The sequence below is a fragment of the Rattus norvegicus genome, chromosome 18 (genome assembly GCF_036323735.1).
Source record: "Rattus norvegicus strain BN/NHsdMcwi chromosome 18, GRCr8, whole genome shotgun sequence".
NCBI lineage: Eukaryota > Metazoa > Chordata > Mammalia > Rodentia > Muridae > Rattus > Rattus norvegicus.
In genome coordinates, this window is record NC_086036.1 from 67,454,539 (window position 1) to 67,475,133 (window position 20,595).

The following is a 20,595-nucleotide window of genomic DNA, read 5'->3' on the forward strand; positions in this document are numbered from 1 at the left end:
TAAAATTACTGCAAATTATTCCAGTAATATTTTCTCTATATATATATGTGTATATATATAAAATCCAAATGCCTTGTGTCACTAGAATATTTGGCCATAGGTCTTGCCTGCTATAATTCTAATACTTGAAAATACGTTTTACATCAAGAGACTTTTTAACAAATTATCAAAATCTCTGGACTGCCAAAGGAGACCAACTGGCCATTCTTGTCTACATTCTTGCTCTTCCTCTCTAGACTTGTGTCTGGATCACTACTAACTGGCTTGTCATCAACTCTGTCCCCATAATTACTTCAGATATTTTTTCAAATTTCTTTGCATTTCAGTTGTGTTGTGATCAAGATGGTGATTGTTAGAATCCAGATCAAGTCATTAAAGAAACTATCTAGACACAATTACAATACAGACGGACAATTGTGAAGACAGATAACTTGTATTTCTCATCTCCATCACACACAGAGTACAAATCTTATTCCATTTGTATCTTTTAATCAATAACATATCTATAATATTAGAATGTAGTAGCCCATTTAAAAGATAATATATTCCTTTCTAATCATATCTTTATTTAAGGCCACAAAGATATATACTAGGCAAAATTAGAGGATTAGGCCATGAGATTTAAGGACTGTCACATAGTAATCAAATGACTCCCAAACCATAGCTCTTAAGCAAGCCTTACCTAGTGAGGTGATTATAGGTGTGAGCACATCACTTTCTTTACAGCCTGGATAGTTGGTACTAGGTCATTAGTTAATTCTCATATCGATGAGATTAGGAGATTTCTGGCTATAGAGGGACTACTAGATGGCAGACAAGACCTAGAAACTCTCCTATTATTGCATTTCACCTTCACAGCCTGAGAAAATGTGAAATAGATAATACCTATCTTTATAGACTTCGGGCAAGCTAAGTCCTAACAATTATAGGACTAGCTTCTGGGATGCATGCGGTAATATTCATTGTTCTAATCATAACCACCGTACAGGCAGAAGCCTTCCACAATAAAAAAAAAATACTTAAAGTAGGAAAATGTAACTAGTTATACACACTTATGAATTTTTAAATTAATCAACCCGAGAGGTTGCTTTCATTATATAGAATATACTAGACTTAAGAACGTTATTTACAATTCTTAACTACAAAAGAATTTTGCAGAAAATTGTGCTGTGCTCGAGCAAACAGGATTTGTATTGTTACTCAGACCCTCGAGCCTGTATGTGGTCCATTTTAACTTCCTTTATGATTAAACTGCCTTAATAGCATTTTTGGGACCCCACATAATACAAAAATTCTCCACATGTGGTATGAAAAGATTAGACATGTCTTAGACAGGCAGGGACTTAAATCCTGCCTGATAATACTGTGGAGAAATTACACACCACAAAAGCAAGGGAGAAAGGGCAAAGGTTTAGCAAAAGGAAGATATAATCAGGGGACACGAGCCTTCATAAAAACCAAGCTTTTCTATTCTAGGCTACTAGTTTATAAACTGGATCCCAGACTGTTGATCTCTCAAAATGATGACAGCAGAATTTATGCACTTGTAGAAGCAGTTATTGATGATTTATGTTTCACACAAATTTGCACCAGGCTTTATCCCTTGAAAATACAGTTTTCCTAATGGAACTGATGACTCAAATAAAACGAAAGTCTGGATGTTAAGGTTGTAGAAAGTGGCACAATGTCCATATACAATTGCTCTGTCATATTTTGGGAAAAAGCCGTAAAAGCAGCAGCTAAATATAAACCAGGATGAGATCTGCTTTCAAAGGATAGACTAGTTCTGCTAGTGCAAAATACTGACAAAATTTCTCCTCCTTTGGTTGCATCTCTCAATTCTCACTACATAATTTTAGAGAAAGCTCTGTACTTTCTCTAAATAATACAGTGATATATATATATATATATATATATATATATGAAATGAATGAATGGTAGAAGACTAGATCTCTTGGGTATACCATCTTCCTCACCATTTTGTGAATTAATAAGTAATCTCAGTGATGTTTTTATATCGCTCTAATGGCATTTACTGCAGCATCTATTAGCTATAATAATGCAATTTATTTATCATAATGTCTATAATAAATGAAGTAAGGGAGCTGCAGAGTACTCCGTATAAATGAGGTGGATGGTGTGGCTTAGCATCTGGTTTCTAAAAGGATACTCTGAATTCACACCCTGCTGACATAAGCTGAATTGATCCTATCTACCAATCGACTCGGGAAAAGAAAAATACGCCAACGGTGACTCTCAGAAAACAGAGCTAAGTCGCAGGCCAACACAAACATGATCTTTAATCTAGTCTAAAAGAGAACTGAGGCTATTTCAATGGAATTGCTGTGAATAAACATCAAAACTTAAGAAAATACTGAGGTCCTTATCGCTCTTAATGAAAAGTTACTCAAGGCTGAAAGGTGTTTCTCGAGCAGAAGGCGTCTCCATTTTCATTCTTTGCAGAAAAAAATTGTTTACACGTTGCATATCATGCATCAGTTACATTCAATTGGACACCTATATTGTTCATTGATTCATCATAGTATGTGCCAGCTGTTAAGCAAAATAAATGTTGATAGGAGTCAGGGTCTAGTTTATTTATTTGTTTGTTGTTCTGTTCTTGTACCAACTGGAATCCATGTCTTTTGGCATTCTGAATCTGTTCTCAAACACTGAGCTATGGTGCCAACGCCACTCTCTAGTTTTCTGAGTAGACAGCACCAAATGATATCGAAGGCATGATGACAGTGCTCTTGTAATACAGTATTGATCTGAGGAGGTGAGTTCACAATGATGGCTCAGTGGTTAAGAGCACTGACTGCTCTTCCATAGTTCCTGAGTTCAAATCCCAGCAACCACATGATGGCTCATAACCATCTGGAATGAGCTCTGGTGTCCTCTTCTGGTGTGTCTGAAGACAGCTACAGTGTACTTATATAAAACAAATAAATCTTTAAAAGAAAAATGAATGGATACATAGTCATCTCTGTAAACATGCTCAAGAGCAAACATATAGCACTCTGTGTGTTCCGTTTAAGGACTTCCAGTAGATGCTCTTATTGGGCAAGTTTGACTATTAGATGTGTGTGCTCTTTACTTCCTCCAAGTTCTACGAGCACCGTTAAAATGTTGCATGATGTTCCTTTCTTTAAATTAGTCTGGAATAGTATTAGGGACAGAGTAGCTATTCACAAAATATAATTGGACATTTTAAGACACTTTTTGCATGCTACAGTTAAGGATATTTGTGGATACACATAGTTATATAGGTTAATTTAATATAATAATTGCATTAAAACGTCAGACTATGTATCACAAGGAAATGCTCCTATTAGCAGCTGTCATGAAATGTGTTTTGGTTCCTTGATTTCAGAATATTGGTGTTTATACAAAGCATAAGATAAAAGAAAACAACGACAAACCAAAAATAAAAAATAAAAATAAAAATCGAACCAAAAAGAAACCCATCTGACTTTTAAAGTATGAAACTTTAAAATGATTTTATAGAGTAAAGAAAAAATATGGTGTTCCTGGTGAGAAAGCCAGGCTGACTAAACCAGGATTATCAGAAATACAAAATAATCATGAGCTGTTATTCTTGAATACTATGTGAAAATAATTCTAGAAAGTATTGGGATTATATATGAATATTTAACATATTACATAGAAGTTTCATATTTTAAAAGAAAACATAGTCATGTTTAGATTGATTTCAGTATTAGAATAATTTATAAGATATATATATGTTAAGTTCTTGGTAGAACACAAAATATATTAACTCCACTTTTTAAAATTTGCATAAAATAGTCACATTTTATCATCGTTTGGTGAGGTGAATTTATTTTATTTTCCATACTTATTTTGGAGTATCTAAAAAATTATTTCAAACTATTGTTCACTCTATATTGAACTCATAACCATCCTCCTGCTTCAGCTTCTTCCCAAGTGTTGAAATAATACACATAATCTGCTAACCCAGCTATGAAAAGTTTTTAAATTATATAATTAGATGTACAAATATAGTAGATAATTAAGTTATAATGAATATAATATAAATATGTAATTTGTGGCTTTACTCCACTTTATTGCTCAAAAGTACTAAATGTTCCAAAGCATTCAACTCTCTATATATGAACTGCATTGGTTTGAATGGCAATGATCCCCACAAGCTGATATGTTTGAACACTTGGTAGCCAACTTGTGGCTTTTAGGTTTTAAAAGTTCAGGCCAGTACCATACCATTGTCTTTCTGTCTGTCTGATGTCTCTCTCTCTCTCTCTCTCTCTCTCTCTCTCTCTCTCTCTATATATATATATATATATATATATATATATATATATACATATATATATATACACACATATATATGTGCGTGTGTGTGTGTTTGTGTGTGTGTGTGTGTGTGTGTACACATGGTATATATACATGCATATACAACAGCACAAGCATGAATAGAGGTCAGAAGACCATTTAGAGGAGTCAGATCTCTCTTACCACCAGGATTGGAACTCAGGTTTTCAGGCTTGATGTCAGTGTCCTTAGGTGCTAAAACATCTTCACGGCCCTTTTGTCTAGTCATTTAAATCAATAAAATAACACAAGATTCTTTGGATGAAGATTGTGAAAACATTTCAAATTCTATATGTGCATGGTTTGAGATGAGGTATGGCCTCTTGCTTAAATCGACTCTGTGGAGATGATGGCTGCAGTTGTCTTTAATTAGTCTAAAGATTTCTATAAAACCACATTCTTTATGCTCATGGTCCTAAAAGTTACCTACTGGATTCTGTTTAGCATCCTCTGAGCCCTACTACCTCTTGAAGATGTTTATATCACAATACTTTCGAAGTTACTATATGGAATATTCTTTTTATAAGGCATTTATAAAATTATTAAGGCTTAACCATTTCTACTTTCATGGATGATTAGCCTATATTGTCTCTGTTATCACAGCAACAAGAAACAAGGCTGTAGATCTTCCAATGAGTCAATCATCCACCAGTTCTCAAGATCTTAGTCTACTCTCTCTAACTTTACAACAGTGGTAGCCAAGACTCAAGGTAGTGAGCTGTTTCCGTGATTAATTTTGATATTTTTAAAAGGCAAGGTTGGGTTTCTCTCTGTAGATCTGGTCGTCCAGGGTGTCCTCCCATTACAGAGATGTGCCTGCCTGTGCCTCCAAAGTGCTATGATTGAAGGAATGCACCACCCATAAAATGTTGATTATTTTTGCCTTCACTCATTGAGGTGTTTCTAATTCATATGTCACCTTTAAAATATATGTTTAATTATATTTAAGTTAAACAGAGATTTTTAAAGAGAACATAACTCAATGGGAGCACAAAAAACATAGACAGCATTATTAATTGGAGAGGAGGGGCTAGAATCAGGTATGTGTTGTAACGTAGCTTATTATAAGTAAGGATTCGGTGAACTTAACTTTTAGATTATAATGCTTCCATTGTTGCTTGTTCAATTAATTCGTCCCCTAAAACATGTGGAAAATGTGTAAGCAGAGCTTAAGAAAGCAGAGGAATGTTTTACTCTGGGCCTCTCAAAATACAAATCATTAAATTTTAAGTTGTTCGAGTGTCCAGCTCCTTTACTTTGGCATCACATAGTTTACTATAGTAAGTAGATTTCGAGGACAGTGTAGTAAATAGTTGTGATTGTCCATATCCCCGATGCTTCTTTTCAGCTTATAGTAGCTTCATGGTCATACTTGGTACATGTTTAAGTTTTTCAGTAGGTTCCTGAGACTAAAAGGTCCATGCTATTATCTTTTTCCTTTAATATTAGACACTTCATAAAAATAACAAATTATACAAAAAAAATGAATGCAAGCAGATGCTGATGAAATGGTGTCATCAGGGTAAGGTGCTTCTTAGAAGAGAAGCATGGAGTTACTGGGGTAAACTGTGTCTTTCCAGTTCATAATTCCCTATTACAGTTTGAGTAAGGTCAGTCCCTCATTAAAATTTTAATTCACTCTTAAAAGTGCTTAAGTTAAATGTGTAGCTCTCCCTTCCGTGTTGTCCCTTCGAAAGAGTTCTCTGAAAGGACGCGAAGATGTTGTAGACAGTGACTATAAATGCCTTAGAAATCACCCTTCCCTTTTCATACTCACACTCAGGCTGAGTGGCCACCTTGATGGGTTGAGAGCTCTCCCCTGGTCCCCACTCATTGTAGGCAACAACTCTGAAGGTATACATGGCTTCTGGTTTCAAGTTTCCCACAGTAAGCTGAAGGGACCCAGGCTGGGTTGTATTCAAAGCTCGCTCCCTAGGAAATCAAGGTGAAAAATAATATTATCTTAAGATGAAAACATTAGCCCAAACTTTGTTTGGTTTACTGGAGTAATGAGCAACCAACAGGTTGCTTTCTCATTTAATGTTGACTCTGGAATAAATTCAGGCATTCCAAGGTTGATGATGAAAATTAAATGAATGGAAAGGTCCCATAAGAAGACATTGTAAAGTCTGAGAGAGAGTTTAAGCCACCACCATTCTCATAGCAAATTGCAAATTAAAGTTTTGTTACTTGAGGTTTTTAAAATTTAACTTTCAAAAGTCATGACAAGTAAAGAGCTAATAAAATAAGAAGAAACATCTTTAATCATGACAGGAAGATAAACTTCACAAAATCCAGCTAAAGAGATAAGTCAAGGTTTGAACCATTCCACAATTTGGTCTTTCATAGTATTGTGCACAAATTCATTCATGCAATTTTTTGGTTGGAAAGCAAAATGAAGATGAGAAGTATTTCTGTATATATATATATATATATATATATATATATATATATATATATATATATATATATCAAATTCTGCCTCCTATGGTTCCTTGAAGTTTAGTCACAGGAAGAATTGACATTTATCTCTTTGTAAAGAAAAATGATTTTACACACATGTCTCCTTGTCTTGTTCTTCAAACTACAACTACATGGGTTCAACTGTTTACCAACAAAGACATTTCTCCTGTTGGGGACAAATAGAATCTGCAGACAAAGATAGGATTTATAGCACACAAAAAGAGGTGAGAAATCCTGTGGCTGGTGGGCACTGACATTCAACAAGGAGAACTAGTAAAATAATTTTAAAGGATAACTCTAGACCTTCATGTGGTCACTGATCCTTAGTATGTAATTGATAATACAGATTTAAGAAGAGAATCTAAAACTGTTGGATTGCATCATAATTTTTATTGCTCAACAATGTTTTTATAACTTCTCATGGGGATTTGGTGTAAATGTTAATTTTGTCGCTGAGTTTTGTCTTATTTTGGAGGACATATCTATTTTTATCTAATTTTAATTAGATTTTTCACGTTTTCTTAAGGAAACACTTTCAACTTCATTGGCCACCACAGAGATAAAAATTAAAATCATAGTGTCATTGGTGCTAGTCAGTCATAATGGCTATTGTCAAAAGACCAAAATAATATTGAGTGAATAGTAACAGAACTAAGTTTTCTGTGGTCCTTGGAGAAACATTATTCACAGAATTTCCATATATTTAATTTTTCTATTTATATGAATATTATTAAAATAAATGCTGTCAACTCTCAATAGGCATCTGCACTCTCATGCTTCTTGCTGTGCTCTTCTCAATAGCAAAGATTTGACCAACTTGGATACCCATCATGGGTGGATGGTTAATCATGGGGTTATACACATGGGGTACATATACAGCAGACATGATCCAGCCATAACCGGGAATACAGCCAGTGATTGGGAAAGGGATTGGAACTGGAGTTTCTCTTCAGTAACATAAGCCAGCTATAAAGAAGTAAGTAGCATAGGTTCTTATATGTGGAATCTAAAATTTAAAAAAAAATCAGATTTGATCTGACTACAAAATACTAGATGTTGGGTACTATGGAAGCAAGAGAATTAGCGGGGAAACTGGATAATGGTTACCAAAATATTACAGAAGACTGATAAACTCTAGTGTTTTGCAGCATGCCAGGATGGCTATAATTTATAATAACATACTATGTATAATACAAATAACGGAGGAATGCTCAGTCTTATTTTTCCACAGACTTATTTGCCAACTTATCAGTAACCTCAGCATGAAGAATTGCCCGAATGGTTTTGTCTTTTGCCTATATCTGTAAGATAATCGTAATTGATGATTGACGTAAAAAATGGTCCAACCTACTGTGATGGTTGAGCCCTAGGCAGGTGTGTCTGGGCTTTTGAGCATCCACATTTGCGATGTCAGCTGGCAGGACAACCCAGTGCTCTCAGAGATTAAACCACCCTCCAAGGATTGTACAGAGAGAGAGAGAGAGAGAGAGAGAGAGAGAGAGAGAGAGAGAGAGAGAGAGGGAGACCCATGGCTCCAGCCTAGCAGAGGATGGCCTGGTCTGACATCAATGTGAGGGGAGGCCCTTGGTCCTGTGGAGGTTTGCTGCCCCCCAGCATAAGGGGATGCTGGAGCGGTGGGGCTGGAGAGGATGGGTGGGTGGAGAAATACTCTCATAGAGGTAAAGGGGAAGGGGAGAGGGCGAATGTGGGATGGGAGTTTGTGAAGGAGTAACTGGGAAGGGAATACCATTTGAGATGTAAATGAATGGAATGATTAGTAATAAAAAAACCCCCTCCCAAAGAAAAGAAACATAGTGATCATGAGACAGAGTGAGCCAGGAAACAAGCAGGTTGGTCAGATGAATTTCTCCTTCATTTACGCTTTAGTTCCTGTCTAACTTCTGTCAAAGAATCCTAGCTTGGAAGTAGAAGATGAATTAAATGCTTTTTTCCTCAAGTTGCATTCAGCGTGGCCATGTTTATCACAGCAATAGATAGCAAACAAAGTCACCTCTCAACACAATAGAATGATAGAAATATTCCATCTCATCATTTGATCAGTATTTTAGGACTCACGTACTAAAATATCTCACTGTATCCCTTAAATATGCATACTTATCATGTGTTAATTAAAAGTGATAAGACATGTTTAAGAAGATAAAAAGGCCAACAGCCCCAATTTGATCATTACACATTTCATACATGCATCAAATCATTCTAGGTCCTCCACATACATGTATATTTAATATAAAAATAATCAATGCCAAAGAGAAAATGAAGTCTCTTAATCAGAGTCCACGTCCTATAATTATCTTGCTAAGTTGAAGCACATGAATGCACCTACTTTTTATCCCATTTCCTTTCCTGACTTTGAAGAATTCATTACTTCATCTTTTGTGAGTCTTTTGGTATAGACAGAAGGCCCCAGGGACTGTCAGTGAGTGCTGTCCTCACAACTGAGAATGTAATACCACATATCCACAAGGTTCAGGTGCACGCTAGAGCAGCAGGAGACACTGTCAGACAAGCCTTCCTCACTTCAATTGTCTTTACTTAGAGGAGGGATGTGGTGCTCACCTGGCTGAAGTTAGGGCACTAAGTAGCGTGTGGCTTCTAGAATCCATTCATCCAGAGAATCTCTCACAGAAACTCTAGACAATGAGGACTGAAACTTGAATCTTCTTACCGGAGAGCAAGAATAAGCAACTTCCCCCTACTATTACCAGACAATGACAAAGAGGTGGTTAATGGGAACATTTATTTCTTGCCTGGGCAAAGCTGTCTCAGGTTACTATTTTAATATTTCATGGCAAGGTGGCAAGTTGGTACACCAACTTTGACAAAGGGACAGTAACCCTGCTGCTTTGCAACAGTGTCACTATACTTCATGGTTTTAAAGACATTTTAAAAAACTCTTTACAGCATTTTTAATTGTATTTTGAGAGTGTATCTAACTAGGTTGCCCAGTCCATCACTAACAATGCAATCCCCTCCTGAGGCTTTGTGGTCCTTGAGATTACAGATGTGTGTATCTCATGGCAAGCTAGCCCTGTGTTAGTCTTAAAATGATCATTAAGTTAAAACAGCAAGAATAGGAATTCTGGGGAGAGGTAATTAAGAAGGCTTGAAGCATGGGCGTGAGAGAACTGAGATAACCAGTAAAATGAAGGATGGGGCTCTGGGAAAAAGAAATCATCAAAGCTAGTTTTAACTGGCTCCCAAACATCCCCTCCCATAGACACCCTTTGCTTCATCTCACCTAACCCCAGTAAACACCTCAGCCTGACAGGTGGTTACAATTCCTTGCATCTAAGGAATCTATTTGTAGAATGAACTTTGGGTCAATATGTATTCCAAGAAAGCTAATTTCAGGAACAGGACAGCCTTACAATTGTTCCAGGAGAAGAGATGCTACACCATGTCTTAGATATGCTACACCACGTCTTAGAGTCCAGATACTACAGGCGGATTTTATCCTTGCCTACAGCTCGGTCCTCTCTCTACTCTGGAATGCGCACTCCTTGTTTCTGCTCATTTACTTGAGGGAAAAAATATGCTCCAGGGGGCTGTAGTGTGAATTCTTCTCCCTCTGGAGCATACCAATCAAGACTGCTTGCTGAACTGAAAATTCTGATGAGGTTGAGGAATGAGGACACAGTGGAAAAGACTTCTTCCAGTAACACATATTATGTTGTCAACATTAGTTAGTTGCACTTTGAGGCACAAAGCAAACAAAATAGCATCTTTTGGAAATTTGCACCGAGACTTAACTCTGCTTAGGTCACTGTAATTATAGGTCCTTCTGTCTCAAAAGATATCACAATGTACTTGGTGCTTGCAATACAAGGCTAGTTTCTCCTAATGCTTTGTCTTTGACATTGTCTTTCAGTTATCCTTACTTTCCATTGAATCCTCTTTTTCTTGTATGTAATCTGTCAGTTCAGGCCCTTGGTCTTGTGTCCTGTAGCTGAGACAATCTCATGTCCTTGGGATAATCTAAAACTTCTTGCAGTGTGACCCAGTCTTTTCACACTCCTCGGTGAAAAGCCCATTTTTGGTTGAAAGCAACCCCCTTCTGCCCCATCTCACTCCAACTTAAGCAGTGACCATCTTTCAACTCATATTTCCTTTTGGATTTGGCAAAATCTTGTAATTAGGACCCGACTGAAATGTAGTGTCTGAGTCTTATACATCTTCTCTCCTGGTTCCAGCAACACTAATCAGTATCTCTCCATATTGTTATTACATTCAACATAGCATTTATAACACATTATAATGTATATTAATGCTCATGACTATCCCACTGGTATAGCTGTTGATTATTATGAATAGAAGCCACATTATATCCCTGCAATATATAATATCTTAGGATACCGAACAGCTAGGCCACTGGAATTCTTATTGTTTTAGATGAGTGCATAGAATATTTTGAAAAAAGTCGAGTGATTCTATACATAAAACCTCAATACACCCATTATTTTAGAAATTTCTAGAATCCCGTGGGAGGGAGAGCTAAACCTACAGAGAGGCAGACACGCCTGGGAAACCAGAAAAGACTGCACTCTGCACACATCTCTGACGCCAGAGGAAAACACCAAACACCATCTGGAACCCTGGTACATGGAGGCTCCTGGAAACGGCAGCGCAGATCTTCCTGGTTGCTGCCGACACAGAGAGCTCGTAGGCAGCACCCCACAAGCAAACCTGAGCCTCGGGACCACAGGTAAGACCAACTTTTCTGCTGCAAGTGACCTGCCTGGTGAACACCAGACACAGGCCCACAGGAACAGCTGAAGGCCTGTAGATAGGAAAAACTACACACCTGAAAGCAGAACACTCTGTCCCCATAACTGGCTGAAAGAAAACAGGAAAACAGGTCTACAGCACTCCTGACACACAGGCTTATAGGACAGTCTAGCCACTGTCAAAATTGGAGAACAAAGTAACACTAGAGATAATCTGATGGCGAGAGGCAAGCGCAGGAACCCAAGCAACAGAAACCAAGACTACATGGCATCATCAGAGCCCAATTCTCCCACCAAAGCAAACACGGAATTGGGATAATCTTATTTACTTGGCCTTCCTGAAGATGGTTGTGCTATGTGCAAACCAGAGAGTATGAGCTGTTCAAAGAAAAAATTTCAGTCTAATGTTCCTCTTATGAACAGAACAAATAATCATTTCTCCAGCTGTTTTTTGTTTGCTTTTTTTTGGGGGGGGTGTTGTCATTATCTTAGCTGAATTCAGAACTTGGATTTTTTTTGCTTCAGAGATAGAGACTGAAGATTAAACTTGATTCTGCTTTTACAGATTCATTAGAAACAAAAATTTTTACGATATAAATGTATTCTGCCTTAGCTAAGTGTATCAGGTATTAACATTTAGTTCTAATGGTTTAGCAACAAATGCTGTCATGAGGTGCCAAGTACCTAATTGGTTGCTTCCAGGAAGAAGAATCACATTAATTCCTTTGTAGTGGAGAAACTGTATTTAATGAAATATTTTTAGCAGCTCCTGGTTCTCATTTTAATTTCAGTTTTTTTCCTCTAGTGAGTATAAGTAATACAATAAGACCGGCTGGTGCACGCCTGTAATACAAGTGTTGAGGTCAGAGGCTGAGACAGGAAGATAATGGTTTTGAGGCCAGAAGAGGAGACAGTGAGTTCCTATGAGAAAATAGACTAAAAGCACAATCATGGAAATATTTCAAAACTAGAAATGAATGTTTACTGCAATATGACTCCAACTGACAGCAATAAGAACCTCCAAATATGAGGCCAGGAGAAACAGCCCAACCATTAAGAATACTTCCAGGTTTTTGCAGAAGATCCATGTTTTTGCAGATCTTGTGCTAGTACCCACACGGCTACTCACAGCTGTCTCTAACCAAGCACATGGGTAGCATATGCATTAATGCAAACACTCCAACTCATTGTCTTGGGGTTTTACTGCTGTGAACAGACACCATGACCAAGACAACTCTTTAAGGACAACATGTAATTGGAGCTACATTACAGGTTCAGAGGTTCAGTCCATTATCATTGAGAGAAGAGCATGGCAGAGCCCATGCAGGCATGATGGGGAGAAGTGGAGAGCTCTACATCTCCTTCCAAAGTCAAACAAGAGAAAACTGGTTTCTAGGCAGCTAGGGTGAGGATCTTAAAGTCCATTCCCACAATGTCACAATTCCTCCAACAAGGCCACACCTCCTAATACTGCTACTCTCTGGGCCAAGCATATAAAAGCCATCATGCTCATAAAATAAATTGTCCACAAAACTATATACAAATGTTGTGCTTCCCACTGTTAAGGTATCGAAGATTTTTTTAGGGGGGAATAAAAGCTATTTTTTAGAGAAAAAACATCTGAGAAAAGTCATTACCAGCTACTCTGCTGAAAAAAAAATCAACATTTTGGGGTATGGTGAGAGCTATTTCCATAAGATATTAGTTAGAATATGATTTTTTTTCTTGAATTGTGAGAAGAAAACCCTTGGTTCCAGGCTGTTTAAAACTGTGTGCTAACGACAGTCTCTGCCTTGAGATTTAGGATATATCTAAGACATGGATTAAAGGACATATTAATACTAAAAAGAAGTTGAACATATATTTGTGGGAAGGAAGGTTTGTCTTCATATTGTTTAGTTTGCTTAGGCTCAGGACCCTTCTTTATGATCAAACAGCTGGGTTTGGGGGTTGTCACTTTAGTCTCCTGAATGAGCCCAGCTTTCCTGCTTGGCCACAGCACACATCCACACACTCCAGATCGATTACCAATTAATCTGGCCCAAACTTTGCTGAACTACACATTACTCTCCTCATAGTCAATCTTTCCATCATTCCTACTGAAATGTGGTAAGGCCATTCCAAATAACGTCATGTTTCGAACTGAATTTAATTTTATTATTTGCAAATTGGGACATTTCCAGCTTCCTAGTCTCAGAGAACTGCACGAAGCTTGAGCTTTTTGAGTTACCACAGAGAATTGGCTAAGGGATCCCCAGCCAGCAGGAATTTCAAGACAGAAGATATCAAGTCCTGAGCTTCTGTGTATTCAGTGTGAGTTCTAGATCAGGGCAACATGGACCTTTCTAACTAACTAAATTTAAAAAATGATACACTAACAAAAGTGATGCGGCCCCTACCTCTACTCTGTCTTCCTGCTTCCCTATGGCTCTCCCCCTCTTTCCCTATCTTCTGTATTCACACGTAGTTCATTACCGGGTCCTAACAGCATTACTTCCTATCTGTTCTGTCTCCACAGACACACCCTTCCTTTCAACCAGAATCATTTTTTCTTTGACTTCTTCAGAGGCTTGCTGCATCCCTATTGGGTTCCAGGCAGCTGACCTCAGGTCTAGCTTTCTATTCATAGCCATTCTTGTAGACTAAACTTTAGCCCATATCAGTGCCATTTTTTGTAGGAAGATCTTTAAAGATTTCCAGAGGAAGTGTGGTTTCTCTACTAATTCTACTTCAGTGCAGGAAGAATTATTGAGCCATGTTCAACATGTGCTGATTAAATGAAGAATGGCTCATTTACATGTAGCCTTGTGAGGTGGAAGTATTCAGACACGTCAGGTAACACAGACTCACATGGTGCTTTGCCAAGACGAACTCATATTGTCTTTTGCTGAGGCAAGACCAGAGGGAAGACAGGTGATGTTTGGAGAGAGTATAAATAGGACTCAATGGAGAGAGATGACATGTTTGCACAGCTAGATTCGAATCACTTTGTTGGTGTTGAGTCTTCTACCTGTGCGAATTTATCAGAGACCTGGTGGTTTCTGCTAGATCCTGTCAGTACTTCTGATTCCTGTTTGGTATCCTGACACGATTAACCTGAACAGCTGGTATCCTGAAAAACTGAGCTTGGAATCAACCCAAGAAACTAGTTCTAAACAAGTCCACAACCGCTTATCCTATTTACCATGTCTTCTTCCCTGACTTTGGACAGTGGGCTAGAAGACAGCTGGAAGTGTTTGAGAACCTTATTAAAAGTAGATTTTGGAAAAATCTAAGCCCACACCTTTTTATGGCCCATTTCAGTTTTTAATACACTTTACATTCATTGGAGGAAGGAAGTCATTTTCTCAGTCACTGTCCTGGAAACATATTTTGGTAAAAGTTGCCTACAGTTTACACTGGTGTAGAGGCTCTGAGAGGAGGGCAGGCTTCCCAAGCTTTATGCCTGGGTCACTATGGTACTTTGGATACTGAGGCTTGTCCTTTTTTCATCACAATGCACTCCTTCATGGATAACAGGCTTCCTCTGCTGCGGAGTCCTCAACTCTGAAGAGCAGGGGAAGAATATGTAAACACCTTGTTGGAAAATGTAATTTTCTAAAATGAATCCTCCATGTCCATCATAAATCCTTGTCTCTAATCCCTGGCAGTGAGCACAGGTTTCTGAGGCAGTGCAGAGCCATATAAAAACTCAATGCTGCACAAAGGAGACTGGGTTCACACTTTTTCCTATTGCAAAAAAGCAGGTGACCTTGAACATGTCAGCCGTGTCTGGGAACCTCCCACACTTCATTTTCAAAATGAAGCTACCCACCTTATCTTCCTACCTCACAGGGCTCCTGTGGGAATTAAATTGGATGATACTTATAGAAGAGCTTTAATTCTCTCATGTGTGCTCCTACAGTGCTTTACATGTACCTCTTAAAGGAAAATATCTATTTTGTGCCTATAGTGAAAGGATCACCTTGCACTTAAATCCTGGTTCTACTGTTTACTACTGACAAAGCTTCTTAGGCACTATTTATCAGTCTTTCTGAATATGCTGTTCTATAAATGGAAATTATCATAACTACATTATCTGGGGATCAAGTGGAATAATGTTTATGAAAGTAATAAATTTCCCCTCTAAGTAAGTGTCAGGAAATGTCCCTGTATTTCATATATTTTAATTTTTGAACCTCCACAATTATTTATATGTGACAGTAGTTAACAAAAACTGTTTTTTTCCTCATGGGCAAAGAACTAATGTTTTGGGCATATTTATAGGTTTCACATAATATCCATCACAATCCTACATACCAAATATTATTGTCACCCCACACAAGGAAAGAGAATCACAAATTTTATGTGCTTTCTCTTGATTGTCAACTTCATTGGATTAGAAGACTAGTAGAAAATCAATAAGACAATATTCTGGGTGTGTCTGCCGATGTTTCCAGAAACAGCGTGTGCAAGACAAGAAACTGAAGAACTATGGTAGGATCGTCAACAGAAAAAGTCCAGGGTGGAATAAACTCAGAATGTGTTGCAAGCTGAAGTCTTTACCACGAATGTGTCTACAGGTGCTGCCACCACATGGAGACATGTGACTCCAGTTTCTTCAGCCTTTCAAAGTGGGCTCCTACTAGAATCCTCTCGGAGCTTTGTCATCAGGCTGGGATTACGCAGTTACTACTTCATGTGCTCTTCAATGTGCAAGCAACGATTATGAGACTGCTAAGTCTTTAATAAGTCAATGTTACACACGCACAAACAAACACACACATACCACCATTAATTTAATATCTCTAGGTATACAGACTAATAACTACTCATTTACCCAAGGCCGCACAGCTAGCAGAGTTTTGAGAGAGGATTCAAAACGTTGAGGTTCAATTCCTTACCTCCATAACCTTTACACTTTGACTGCACTGTGACAAGCTCCACAACTAATCTCCTGGCAGTGGAATGAAAGCTACGGTGCTCGCCTGGTCAGGTAGGCACTCCGGAGGCTGCAGAGCAGAAGAGACCACCAACACTGCCACCCCTGCCCACATCCCTGGCCCAAGAGGAAACTGTATACGGCCTCTGGGTCCCCGTAGAGGAGGGCCCAGGAGCGGCAGGACCACTGTGCCTGAGACACCGCCAGAACCTGAAGGGTAAAAAAAACGGGCCTCAACAGGTACAGAAAGATAGAAATAATGCCATGCGTGCTATCGGACCACCACGGCCTAAAAGTGGTCTTCAATAACAATAAGGGAAGAATGCCCACATATACGTGGAAATTGAACAATGCTCTACTCGATGATAACCTAGTCAAGGAAGAAATAAAGAAAGAAATTAAAGACTTTTTAGAATTTAATGAAAATGAAGGTACAACATACCCAAACTTATGGGACACAATGAAAGCTGTGCTAAGAGGAAAACTCATAGCGCTGAGTGCCTGCAGAAAGAAACAGGAAAGAGCATATGTCAGCAGCTTGACAGCACACCTAAAAGCTCTAGAACAAAAAGAAGCAAATACACCCCGGAGGAATAGAAGGCAGGAAATAATCAAACTCAGAGCTGAAATCAACCAAGTAGAAACAAAAAGGACCATAGAAAGAATCAACAGAACCAAAAGTTGGTTCTTTGAGAAAATCAACAAGATAGATAAACCCTTAGCCAGACTAACAAAGGACACAGAGAGTGTATCCAAATTAACAAAATCAGAAATGAAAAGGGAGACATAATTACAGATTCAGAGGAAATTCAAAAAATCATCAGATCTTACTATAAAAGCATATATTCAACAAAACTTGAAAATCTGCAGGAAATGGACAATTTCCTAGACAGATACCAGGTACCGAAGTTAAATCAGGAACAGATAAACCAGTTAAACAACTCCATAACTCCTAAGGAAATAGAAACAGTCATTAAAGGTCTCCCAACCAAAAAGAGCCCAGGTCGAGACGGGTTTAGTGCAGAATTCTATCAGACCTTCATAGAAGACTTCATACCAATATTATCCAAACTATTCCACAAAATTGAAACAGATGGATCACTACCGAATACCTTCTACGAAGCCGCAATTACTCTTATACCTAAACCACACAAAGACCCAACAAAGAAAGAGAACTTCAGACCAATTTCCCTTATGAATATCGACACAAAAATACTCAATAAAATTCTGGCAAACCGAATCCAAGAGCACATCAAAACAATCATCCACCATGATCAAGTAGGCTTCATCCCAGGCATGCAGGGATGGTTTAATATATGGAAAACCATCAACGTGGTCCATTCTATAAACAAACTGAAAGAACAAAACCACATGATCATTTCATTAGATGCTGAGAAAGCATTTGACAAAATTCAACACCCCTTCATGATAAAAGTCCTGGAAAGAATAGGAATTCAAGGCCCATACCTGAACATAGTAAAAGCCATATACAGCAAACCAGTTGCTAACATTAAACTAAATGGAGAGAAACTTGAAGCAATCCCACTAAAATCAGGGACTAGACAAGGCTGCCCACTCTCTCCCTACTTATTCAATATATTTCTTGAAGTTCTAGCCAGAGCAATCAGACAACAAAAGGAGATCAAGGGGATACAGATCGGAAAAGAAGAGGTCAAATTATCACTATTTGCAGATGATATGATAGTATATTTAAGTGATCCCAAAAGTCCCACCAGAGAACTACTAAAGCTGATAAACAACTTCAGCAAAGTGGCTGGGTATAAAATTAACTCAAATAAATCAGTTGCCTTCCTCTATACAAAAGAGAAACAAGCCGAGAAAGAAATTAGGGAAATGACACCCTTCATAATAGACCCAAATAATATAAAGTACCTCGGTGTGACTTTAACCAAGCAAGTAAAAGATCTGTACAATAAGAACTTCAAGACACTGAGGAAAGAAATTGAAGAAGACCTCAGAAGATGGAAAGATCTCCCATGCTCATGGATGGGCAGGATTAATATAGTAAAAATGGCCATTTTACCAAAAGCAATCTACAGATTCAATGCAATCCCCATCAAAATACCAATCCAATTCTTCAAATGGTTAGACAGAACAATTTGTAAATTCATCTGGAATAACAAAAAACCCAGGATAGCTAAAACTATCCTCAACAATAAAAGGACTTCAGGGGGAATCACTATCCCTGAACTCAAGCAGTATTACAGAGCAATTGTGATAAAAACTGCCTGGTATTGGTACAGAGACAGACAGATAGACCAATGGAACAGAATTGAAGACCCAGAAATGAACCCACACACCTATGCGCACTTGATTTTTGACAAAGGAGCCAAAACCATCCAATGGAAAAAAGATAGCATTTTCAGCAAATGGTGCTGGTTCAACTGGAGGTCAACATGTAGAAGAATGCAGATCGATCCATGCTTATCACCCTGTACAAAGCTTAAGTCCAAGTGGATCAAGGACCTCCACATCAAACCAGATACACTCAAACTAATAGAAGAAAAACTAGGGCAGCATCTGGAACACATGGGCACTGGAAAAAATTTCCTGAACAAAACACCAATGGCTTATGCTCTAAGATCAAGAATCGACAAATGGGATCTCATAAAACTGCAAAGCTTCTGTAAGGCAAAGGACACTGTGGTTAGGACAAAACGGCAACCAACAGATTGGGAAAAGATCTTTACCAATCCTACAACAGATAGAGGCCTTATATCCAAAATATACAAAGAACTCAAGAAGTTAGACCGCAGGAAGACAAATAACCCCATTAAAAAATGGGGTTCAGAGCTAAACAAAAAATTCACAGCTGAGAAATGGCGAATGGCTGAGAAACACCTAAAGAAATGTTCAACATCTTTAGTCATAAGGGAAATGCAAATCAAAACAACCCTGAGATTTCACCTCACACCAGTGAGAATGGCTAAGATCAAAAACTCAGGTGACAGCAGATGCTGGCGAGGATGCGGAGGAAGAGGAACACTCCTCCATTGTTGGTGGGATTGCAGACTGGTACAACCATTCTGGAAATCAGTCTGGAGGTTCCTCAGAAAATTGGACATTGAACTGCCTGAGGATCCAGCTATACCTCTCTTGGGTATATACCCAAAAGATGCCCCAACATATAAAAAAGTCACGTGCTCCACTATGTTCATCGCAGCCTTATTTATAATAGCCAGAAGCTGGAAAGAACCCAGATGCCCTTCAACAGAGGAATGGATACAGAAAATGTGGTACATCTACACAATGGAATATTACTCAGCTATCAAAAACAATGACTTTATGAAATTCTTAGGCAAATGGTCGGAACTGGAAAATATCATCCTGAGTGAGGTAACCCAATCACAGAAAAACACACATGGTATGCACTCACTGATAAGTGGCTATTAGCCCAAATGCTTGAATTACCCTAGATGCCTAGAACAAATGAAACTCAAGACGGATGATCAGAATGTGAATGCTTCACTCCTTCTTTAAAAGGGGAACAAGAATACCCTTGGCAGGGAATAGAGAGGCAAAGATTAAAACAGACACAGAAGGAACACCCATTCAGAGCCTGCCCCACATGTGGCCCATACATATACAGCCATCCAATTAGACAAGATGGATGAAGCAAAGAAGGGCAGGCTGACAGGAACCGGATGTAGATCTCTCCTGAGAGACACAGTCATAATATAGCAAATACAGAGGCGAATGCCAGCAGCAAACCACTGAATTGAGAATAGGACCCCCGTTGAAGGAATCAGAGAAAGAACTGGAAGAGCTTGAAGGGGCTCGAGACCCCATATGTACAACAATGCCAAGCAACCAGAGCTTCCAGGAACTAAGCCACTACCTAAAGACTATACATGGACTGACCCTGGACTCTGACCTCATAGGTAGCAATGAATATCCTAGTAAGAGCACCAGTGGAAGGGGAAGCCCTGGGTCCTGCTCAGACTGAACCCCCAGTGAACTAGATTGTTGGGGGGAGGGCGACAAGGGAGGGAGGATAGGTAGGGGAACACCCATAAAGAAGGGGAGGGGGGAGGGGGATGTTTGCCTGGAAACCGGGAAAGGGAATAACACTCGAAATGTATATAAGAAATACTC

The 20,595-nt window shown here is 38.5% G+C and overlaps 1 protein-coding gene across 9 annotated transcripts in view; it reads right to left on the minus strand.

The window, feature by feature from the left end:
- Positions 1-20,595, minus strand: part of Dcc (DCC netrin 1 receptor) — a 1,103,888-nt gene that overhangs the window by 310,267 nt on the left and 773,026 nt on the right. For 8 of the 9 annotated variants that reach the window (XM_008772087.4, XM_063277120.1, XM_063277119.1 and 5 more), the window contains exon 9: positions 6,128-6,282. In XM_008772087.4, coding sequence (XP_008770309.2) covers positions 6,128-6,282 — 155 coding nt within the window. Of the gene's footprint in view, positions 1-6,127; positions 6,283-16,441; positions 16,899-20,595 lie in introns of those variants that run through there. The other variant, XM_039096590.2, reaches the window with a different exon arrangement.